The sequence below is a fragment of the Glarea lozoyensis genome (assembly GCF_000409485.1).
Source record: "Glarea lozoyensis ATCC 20868 chromosome Unknown GLAREA8, whole genome shotgun sequence".
Classification (NCBI taxonomy): domain Eukaryota; kingdom Fungi; phylum Ascomycota; class Leotiomycetes; order Helotiales; family Helotiaceae; genus Glarea; species Glarea lozoyensis.
Genome location: NW_007361003.1, coordinates 801,664 through 811,482, shown reverse-complemented (window position 1 = coordinate 811,482; position 9,819 = coordinate 801,664). Strand labels below are relative to the sequence as shown.

Below are 9,819 nucleotides of genomic sequence, written 5' to 3'. Positions count from 1 at the left end.
TGTCAGCTACGAATTCTTCGTCCAGGCGTTCACGATTTATGAAGAGCAGATAAGCGATTCCAGAGCTCAGTTCCAAGCAGTGTGTATCATCGCGGGAGCGCTTCATGAAAGTCGGAACTTCAGCCGTGAGAACTACGATGCTCTGATTACGAAATGTGCACAACATGGTAGTAAATTACTCAAGAAGCCAGATCAGTGCCGAGCAGTGTATTTGGCGAGTCATCTCTGGTGGGCTGTGCCGATTACTGCCAAAGGAGAAGCAGATGACGAGAAGAATGTGAGTGCATGCAACGGATGTCACGGAATCCTGCTAATATATGTAGCTCTACCGCGATGGCAAAAGAGTCCTGGAGTGCTTGCAACGCGCGCTTAGAGTGGCAGATACCTGCATGGACACTGCGGTATCAGTTGAGCTCTTTGTTGAGATCCTTAACCGCTATGTCTATTACTTTGATCAGCAGAATGAAGCAGTAAGTTTCTTGAGTTCAAAGTGGCGTTTTGGACTAACAAACCCTCAGATCACAACGAAATACCTCAATGGGCTCATTGAGCTAATCCATTCGAATGTTCAAACCAATCAAGAGTCAGCTACCATGGACCATCCAAAACGCCACTTCCAACGTACGATAGCTTTGATTGCCTCTAGGGAGTACGAAGGAGTTGTTACGTCTGCTCCAAAGTGAATGTGAAGTCTAATCTCTTGGAGCATGGACTTGGAGAGGGAATGCAATTCCCGAACGTTTGTAAGATTTTGTTGGTCAGAGGGGCTCATCGGGTCTCACAGCACTTTGCTAGGACTGTACATTCACACCAGAGCAATTGTGAACACACAAAAAGCACTGGTCTTTACTCAATCTCACTTGAGCAATGGAGTAAAAACGATAGTATGAAGCTAATATCCAAAAAAACAAATTTAAAGTAGAATGGATGAGCAGAAGTGTTATCATGTGACTTCGGCCATTTCGGCTTGAACTTTGACCCCTATTTTTCATGCGCAGTTGGTACGTGGTGATAAGATAGCGGATTAATGAGTACAATCGCTGCACAGTTCTTTTGCAGCTGTATTTAATGATAAAATGTACTTGATCTTCTCATTTATTTGAAAACTTGGAAACTTGTGCTTCAGTAGCTTGGGGTGGAAATCGTGTATTTGTCCAAGTGTTTTAGTAGGATCCAAGCCTGAGCCGAGACTCAAACGCGAATCATAATCAACTCCTCGCCATCGACATCAGCTTCAGGAGTCGAACCACCCATCCACCCATCGCTCATTACTTGACCGCAAAATGCGACTCTCGAACCAGCAGGACTGACGAGCACAATTCCCTTCCCGTCTTCCGTTGACCTCCTTATCCCGCAACCTCTCCGTCTGCCGGCGTACATCTCCAACCATGCCCCCAGACGAGAAACCCAATAAATACGAGCCACTTCCCTCAGTGCCTATACCTACTTACGAAGAAGCCATTGGGTCTTCATCTCGAATCGCCACTCCAGATACCTCGAATGAAACTGCAATTCCCGCAGAGCGTGAAGGGTTGTTAGGGGCGCAAGATGGACTTACATCTGGTCCTACACGACGCCACGGATATCGACCTCCTCCGTCTGTCGAAGAGGCTCGCGATTCCTCGGAAGAACACGCCTCGTTCATAAATCAAGATGCTGAAGTCCTCCTGCGCGACCTTACCGACAGTGAGGATGATGAAGAAGATAGGGTGCGGAGGGAAATGGAGGAGATGGATATCGAAGATGCGCCATCGCGAGACACACAATCAGCGTGGGGGAAACGGATATCAAGTTTAAGCCAGTCATTACATCTTCCATTCCCGTGGAAGTGGAAATTGCGGATAAATCTTCATGTGCCTGAAGGTCTTCGGGGAAGGATAGGGTGGCCAAAGCTGGACGCGAACTTTTGCATTATGTTTGGACGGTTCTTTGCGATTTTGTTAGTGATGGGTGTGATATATTTATTATTTGTCAGTGATGTTTTTACGTCGGCTGCCCAACGAATGGCGGGCCGCCTGTTCGATCCAGAGAGTGTGAGGATACATGTTCAACAGATGGCGGATTCAGATAGGATAAGAGAGCATTTGAGGGCGATCACGGCGAACGATCATCTTGCTGGAACCGAAGGAGATTATGTGCTTGCGCAATATGTAGAAGACCACTTTTTGGCGAGCAAGTTGGAAGAGGTTCGGAAAGAGAGGTTCGACGTGTATCTCAATTATCCCAAAGAGGGAGGAAGGAAGGTGGAGATATTGGGGGCGGATGGAAAGGCGACATGGTCTGCGAAAATCGACGAAGACAATCAGTATAGCGATCCTCCGCGACAGCAAACGCCCGTCTTTCATGGCCATTCGAAATCAGGCGACGTTACTGGTCCATTAATATATGCGAATTACGGGTCGAGAGAAGATTTCAAGCGATTATACGACAGCGGGATTGATACCAAGGGCGCCATTGCGCTTGTCAGATATTATGGAAGTCAAGGAGATAGGGCTTTAAAGGTCAAAGCTGCGGAACTGGCTGGGTTCGCGGCTTGTATAATTTACAGCGATCCGGCCGATGATGGGTTTGTAAAAGGCGAACCTGCTCCACAAGGAAGATTTATGCCGGAGAACGGTGTACAGCGAGGTGCTGTTAGTTTGATGAGCTGGGTAGTTGGTGATGTGCTCACTCCAGGGTGGGGAAGTGTTAAAGGTGCAGAGAGAGTGCCAAAGGAAAATAATCCAGGATTGGTTGGCATTCCAAGTTTACCATTATCTTGGGGAGATGCGAAAAATCTTCTCAAGGCTATCGAAGGGTTCGGACAAGCAGCCCCAGAGGAGTGGGCAGGTGGTATTCCTGATGTAAACTACTGGTCCGGAAACCTTTCGTCGCCCAGGATCCATCTTGTCAACGATCAAGATGAGGTCGATGAGCAGCCTATTTGGAACGTTATGGGCAAAATTAACGGCGTTGAGCAGCAGGAGAAGTCCATAATTATTGGGAATCACAGAGATTCGTGGGTTTATGGAGCAACTGACCCCGGGTCTGGCACTGCTGTCATGCTAGAAGTCATACATATCTTCGGTGATTTGGTTGAGAGGGGATGGAGGCCTTTACGATCAATCGAGTTTGCCTCCTGGGATGGTGAAGAGTACAACCTCATTGGATCTACCGAATATGTCGAAACGAACATACAAAAGCTACGAAATGACGCCTTTGTCTATCTCAACGTCGATGTTGGCGTTGGAGGAACAGAGTTCAAAGCATCTGGAAGTCCCGTGTTTCAAAAGTCCCTCCTTCGAGTACTGAACCGAGTCAGCGATCCTTTCCAAAATGCTACTTTACGAGAATTATGGGATGCTCGCAGTGGCCAACTTGAGGGGCTAGGAGCTGGTAGTGATTATGTTGCTTTCCAAGATATGGCTGGGACCTCCAGTCTTGACTTTGGGTTCGATGGACCAGGCTACCCATATCACTCTGCCTTTGATAACTTTGAATGGATGTCTACCGTTGGCGATCCCGGCTTCGAATATCACAAGATCTTAGCCCAAGCATGGGCCTTGCTCATTCTCGAATACTCAGATCGTCTGGTCTTGCCATTCGACATCTCCGCATATTCAGCGTCACTCACAGCGTGGTCTATGGATCTCGAAAACTGGGTGGGACACAAAGGCGCGAATCAAGATGGAAACGCTCCTTGGTCTATTGATCCACTTCGTAAAGCAGTCCTGCAATTCGCAGTCGAAGCCGAGAAATTCGAGAAATGGGAAGTCGAATGGGATGCGTTAGTGCTGGGCGGTAATGGGTTCGAGAGCGCGGTTACTGGCGAGCATCGGAAGAGTCATAATACACGGATGTCGAATTTCGAAACACATCTGTTGGACTTGGAGGAAGGAGGCGGAGTAAGTCATTTATATTCCATTTAGCTTCGTAATATTTACTGATTTCCTCAAGATTCCAAACCGTACACAATTCAAGCACGTCGTCTTCGGACCACAACTCTGGTCCGGCTACGACGAAGCGTATTTCCCTGCCATTCGAGACGCGGTAGAAGCTGGTGACTGGGCGTTAGCGAAGATGCAAGTCGAGAAGACAGCGAGCATCATCATGCGGGCTGCTAGGAAATTAAATGGCAACTAGCCCAATATCACTCGTAAAGATTAATCAAGCACCCTGGCTTGATAGCCATTGTATATATTTCGGCGCGGTAAACGGGATTTGGCGTTCTGCTGTTGGCATCGCTATGGCGTTTGATACGGGGGGTGTCGCATCGAGCTGATCTTGGATAAATAGTTTCCTTGGGCTCTGCGTGGCTTGTTTTTTTGGGGAGCATTTTATTTGTCGTGTAAGCTAGTAAAAATTATAGGGTACTTGAAATATAAGTATTTCTTATGTTGCCTTGGATGGGTTGTCTGAATTTTGTGTTGGCAGTTGTGATGTTAGTGAGTGTCAAACATGTTGGAGGGTTAAGTAGTAGATCTAGGGTTCGATTAAGTATGCTACTTAACGTTTCAATTCAGCAAATCTCATGCTCTGCGTGACCAGAACTCGCATCATACGGTTATACCTGGATGAGATAGGTTGTGAGACCATCACGCCGAGCTACACGATGATTTTTTCTTTCTCAAAAAGCTCCGTCAATAGAGAGACCCAAGTGCGAAGCACGAATCGAAACGTGATGTAGATATCATCTCGTCTCACGCATTGATAGTTGTAATTAGAATTCGTCTCTGTAGGGGACATGAAAGAGGAGAATCCTGCTCTTCTGAACGAGAGGTACTTGCACTTACTGCGTCCGTGTAAAGTTGTGATGATCACGAGTGGCGGATTCGCTCTTAATTCAGGTCATCTTTGGCTCGAGAGGTAAAAATTAAGTAGAACACAAAACACTTTGCTAGACTAGATGTTGAGCAAGTCAGAATTAGGAATTGTGATGATACATGGTTGAGAGGCGGGACACACCCGGTCAGCATTACCTACTGTATTCTCATCGCGACACTAAAAGTCCAAGGAGAAGTGACATGTAGATATGAATTCTTGATTGTCAGACTGGAACAAAAGAAAAGTTTGACAAGCTCGATTTAACCTTATCATGTCAATATCACAATAAGGCTCATAAGACATGTGTCCACGTATTTCATGCCGCACTCATGTAATCTACTTTCATCCGCCAGCTGATCCACGCTTATTCTATCCTACTTATCACCATTCCACTCTCTTATCCAACTCGAGATTTCAATCTCAATCCAAATTCGATATTGTTTCAATCCCATCCATCTATTCTTGCCGAAACAAATCGACTCCTCAAGTCTATATACGTCATCCCATTAAAATGAACAAACAATAAAAATAACTCCCCTCCGTTGCGGAGTACAGAGGATATAAAATACATACAAAAAAAATGATTCCCATGGGATAAAACATATGCCAGTGTGTATAATTCCAGAACCAGAAGAAACCCCCAACGCCGATGCTATGCGACATGAAGAAAGAAGAAGTTATTTAAACAAACGGTCCTCTCCGCAAGGACGTATCTCGATTTCCAAATGAGACGTCATGTAGTAATATGAAAATGAAAACAGGTTCAGCGTGGTGACTTCAATCATCCTACTTTTCGGAACCCTTCAACACCTAGAGTAGGAACCTCAACCCATCTAAGAGTTGGCACACCTTCTGCTCTTCGTCTTTCGATGAAGTTATTGCATTCCGCGACAATCAATGCCCACTCAGCTAGAGCTCGGCCAGCATACTTAGATCTAGCCATTCGATCTCCCTTATTTGTTTGACTTTCGACAGCCGCTTCAGCATCGCTGGGGTCACGAGGCAGGATTTCTCGACTTATGCCGGGCACTCTGGCACCAAGCCAGGCTTGGGCAGCTGCTGGTAATCGGGGTGGGGACAGGCGTCTTTCTGGGCCTACATTGAATCCCGTTCCTCCTCTTGTGCCAGGCAAATTGCTGTGAGGTGCATGTGGTGGCTGTGGCTTTTCGAAATGCTGGCTCCATTCCAGACTAAATTTGAAGCTGAAGGCTCGGTGTGTACTGGTGGAAGGTGGAGTCTCGCTATCTGTGCTCGAATTCTTAGAATGCATTTGAGGTTTACTACGTGCCAAAGCCGTCTCGCGGCGGGCTTCCTCAAGCGTTTTGACATTAGAAATTGAACCGCTTGGCGTAGCCGATGGAGTAGTATCTGTGCCGGTAAATGGAGACGATAGCGTCTTGCCCATAAAAGTCCATCGCTTCTTGGAAGAAGGCGGGGAATCTGACGTCGATGTGGTGGAAGTCGGTGGGTTCGTAGTCTCCGCGTTGGTAATATTGGTCAAAGACGAATGACGATTGAACGAGGAAGGTTGTGTAAGTGCACCACTCCCACTGGACGGCAATCCATCAAAGCTTAAAAACATGTTAGGAGCAGGAAGCTGGTTGTCGTTTCGAATAATAAGAAGTCGTCGTCCTGGGGCCGGATGACAGGGGGCCGTAGATGGCGGGACCATGCGATTCTTCTCCGCTGCCTGTTTAAGCCAGATGTAGTGTGCCCAGGTTGATTTAACACGGGTTGATACAACGGAGAATATCTTACTGTTAATTTATTAGCTACGAGAGACGAGAAATAACGGAGAAACTTACGTGTCAAGATCAGTGGCTTCCCCATCATCTCGACATATGCGCCAACACAGCAGACGCATGTAATATGCTCTAACCATAGGGCACCAATGATTGAAGAAGCGTTCAAAGGTATCCTCGGTCAGGAGCCAATCCATGCAAATGACCTCTTTTCGACGCTCGTTTTGGACCAGTACGTTCCACGATCCAAACAGAAACGCAAATAGTCGAATTTCGGACATGCTGTTCTCGCTGTGAAGCATTTTCGTGCATACATCAAGCCAGAATTGCCAATTCACAAAGTCGGATTCGTGTCCATGAGCGTTATTAAAGCGAACGAAGATTATTAACGCCTCTTCCATGAAATCACACAGCACAAAACACGCATTATGGTCGTACATGGAGGTCCTCTTCGCTGACGCTTGCATCATTTTGCTGAATGACTCTGCAAATGTCTTACGAGCTAACTCATAATCCGATGGGCGTTCTGAGATAAAATCTCGTAGAAGCATGATCAGTCGATTCTCAGCCATGGGTCTTGCCGAATTATTGGAAGGTAGCGGGAGGGCCGCAGCACTGGCATCAGCTCCAGCAAGCACATCGTCAAATGTGATTGGCAGAGGGTCTGCTGTGGGCTGACGATGAATCGTGCTGTCCAAAGCTGTCAAAAGTTGGGCTTGCACAAGTACAAATCCTATTGAAACTAATTAGCTGGGACTAACAATGAGGTCAACACAAGTCAGACTTACCTGGAGCTCGTGCTTTGCTGACAAGAGGCAGGTCTGGGACCAAAAACTCCTCAGCCAGCACATGGTAGTGCTTTGCAAAAACAAAAAATAGATCGCTGTCCCGTCCGCACCATCTGCCCACCCAATGTCCATACCAAGGTATTTTTGAGACCAAGACTGGCAAGAACGGATCCGAGCGAAGGTAGTTTGACATCGATTTTACAGACGTCCAACCAAGTCCATGAACATGGGTCGGGAAGTGTGCGATTACCTCATCTGTGTCGATTTTGTTCAATCTCTTCGGTAGGCCCAACTCATCAGACACTCGTCGGAGAACGTCCATCTGCAATTTCCAAACTCGGACTAAAACCTCTGCAACGCCAGGCACGAAAAAGAAAGCATAGGCGGTTGCTTTTCCACAAAAGGTGACGAGACTTGCTGGCGCGTGTCTAAGGGACATTTTATCAACAATGTAAGCCATTTGAGTCAGGAGATTCTGTATGAACAGGTTCCTGGCATTGTGATGTACAGACTCATGCATGAATTGACTGACGGTAGAACTCAAGGAACCTGAGGACTTCTTGTTTGGAAGATGAGGTCGTCTCTCCACGATGGGGTCGGGGTCTCTATCTGCCAAAGACGCGAATTGGGATGGCGAAGTTCTCCACTCTGGCCGTGTCATAATCGCATAGCAAGCATCCAGTAGAATGGGTCGGTCTACTCCACTGACAGTCTGATTTTGTCTTCCGTCTAGAACCTCAAGTATTCCGGTCCACCACTTATTCAATATGGTAATTCGACGTTCAAGGTCTTCCGGGCGGAGGTTTTTGTTCGACGGGTGCTGGGCATGGTTCCTTAGGAATGGAAGTAAAGAGGATCTAACTACGTTTGTTTTTAAAGACCAGGACTTGCCTTGGAATTTGGTGAAATCATTTTCGATGGAGCGAAACGCCGACCAAAGTTCATCCCGGCGTTTAGAGTTATCCGATCCAAGCTGCTGCAATCTTTCGGTAGATGGCGCCGTGGGAAGTGGTGGAACTTTGTCAATCGAGGTCCTAGGTGTAGAGCGATTATCTACAGAACTTCCTGGAAGACTGCTTGTGGATGAGTTTGTAGAAGCAAAATTCTTCAAACTCATGATCACACTCTGTGGTCTTTGTTTCGTCTTCGCTAACGCTGGACCTGAATTCGCGGAAGGCACCGTAAGGTTTTCGGCCGTTTTGCTCCGTCGTGACTTGTCTAACCTAGGATTGGGTACTATTGAGAGACGCCGTTTCGGTGTTGTACTGCCTGTTGAGTTCAAATCCTCCACGAGGCCATCTTCCTCCGCGCTCGATTCCACCGTCCGATTAGGAGATGGGGACCTTGACGATGTGATCCATGATTTACGGGCAAATGTTGCGAACGACTCGGATAGAGGTTTCGTTTTGTTTTCTTTTTCCCGTGTCGCTTTCGAAATGGTAGGGACCGGCGGAGCATCCGATGGCGTTGTATGTGACAGCTCCGGAGCCGACTGACGCTCTGGAGAGCCCTTCACCCTTTGTATCCATGACTTTGGTCGAGCCACCAAAGACTTCCTCCTCCCTATCCTCTCCAGTTTTGGTCTCTCTTCAGCCTTATCCTTTGACAACCGATTGCCTGCATTCACGTCTTTCTTCTTCAGTGTTTGGTTCTCCTTATTAAGCTGCGATTGTGCCTCGCTGGTTGCAATCCGATGCAGCTCCTTCTCTGATGGGTATTGGGGCTCTAATACAGGTATACAGGTGTAACTCGCGGACCGTGGTAGTCCATCGTTCTGGCGGGTGACGGCGGACGGCATGTAGTCCCTATTCACCAGCTCTGGTATGTTGGGTGACGAATGCGAACGAGAGAATGGCGACTTGGTGTCAAATATTGACGGCATTTTCGTAATCGGGCCTTGCATGCCCGTCTTGATGATGTGCTGGAAACGATCAATGGACTAGGAAATCATGATAAAATGGGAAAATGGCGGATCGCTGCGAAACGAATGTTCTCTCGTACTGTACTCTAGCGAAGGTTTCCCGCCAGCCTGGCCAGCAGCGCTTTCCAGAAATAAGGTTGGGGACACACAGTAGCCGGGTCTGACAGTCCGCGTGGTGACAATCGTATCGGTCCTGGACTGTAGAGATATCCAACTCTGAAACGCAATCGGCGAAGCGTTGGAGATAGATGCGATTGCGACAGATAGGGCCAACTAATTTCCTCGCAGATTCGGAAGTGGCAAGTACAGTGAAGAAAACGATTGGCGATGCGGACGGATCAAACGAATGTGAGGTATGCGACGACAATGAGAGGGAGAGAGTGAGGAGGGGGTTCGAGGATGCGTAAGGTCAATCAGCGGCGGTGCTCAACGAGGGACGAGCGAACGGGTGAAGCGAGGCGACGGGGTGGTGGTGGTGCAAAGTGAGGGGGGTTGCAAGATGTACGAGGAAAGAGGAGAGAGTAGTTGATGCCGTGGTGCTCGAGTAGATGGCAAAAGCCAGCTA

General features: G+C 47.7%; 3 protein-coding genes across 3 annotated transcripts in view; 2 read left to right on the top strand and 1 right to left on the bottom strand.

The window, feature by feature from the left end:
* GLAREA_11658 (uncharacterized protein) overlaps positions 1-683 on the top strand; it is a gene marked incomplete at both ends in the record, with an annotated part of 4,467 nt that extends 3,784 nt beyond the window's left edge. Inside the window, 3 exons of the mRNA XM_008089801.1 lie at positions 7-277; positions 324-470; positions 519-683. Coding sequence (XP_008087992.1) covers positions 7-277; positions 324-470; positions 519-683 — 583 coding nt within the window. The remainder of the gene's footprint in view (positions 1-6; positions 278-323; positions 471-518) is intronic.
* A 705-nt stretch (positions 684-1,388) lies between these two features.
* Positions 1,389-4,122, top strand: GLAREA_11657 (PA; the record flags this gene model as incomplete). The annotated part of the gene is made up of 2 exons (XM_008089800.1): positions 1,389-3,884; positions 3,937-4,122. The coding sequence occupies 2 exons, from the start codon at positions 1,389-1,391 to the stop codon at positions 4,120-4,122; spliced, it is 2,682 nt and encodes an 893-aa protein (XP_008087991.1).
* A 1,462-nt stretch (positions 4,123-5,584) lies between these two features.
* On the bottom strand, positions 5,585-9,215 carry GLAREA_11656 (uncharacterized protein; the record flags this gene model as incomplete). The annotated part of the gene is made up of 3 exons (XM_008089799.1): positions 5,585-6,560; positions 6,609-7,278; positions 7,334-9,215. 3 exons carry the CDS (start codon positions 9,213-9,215, stop codon positions 5,585-5,587), a joined length of 3,528 nt encoding a protein of 1,175 aa, XP_008087990.1.
* Between the last annotated feature and the right edge of the window lie 604 nt (positions 9,216-9,819).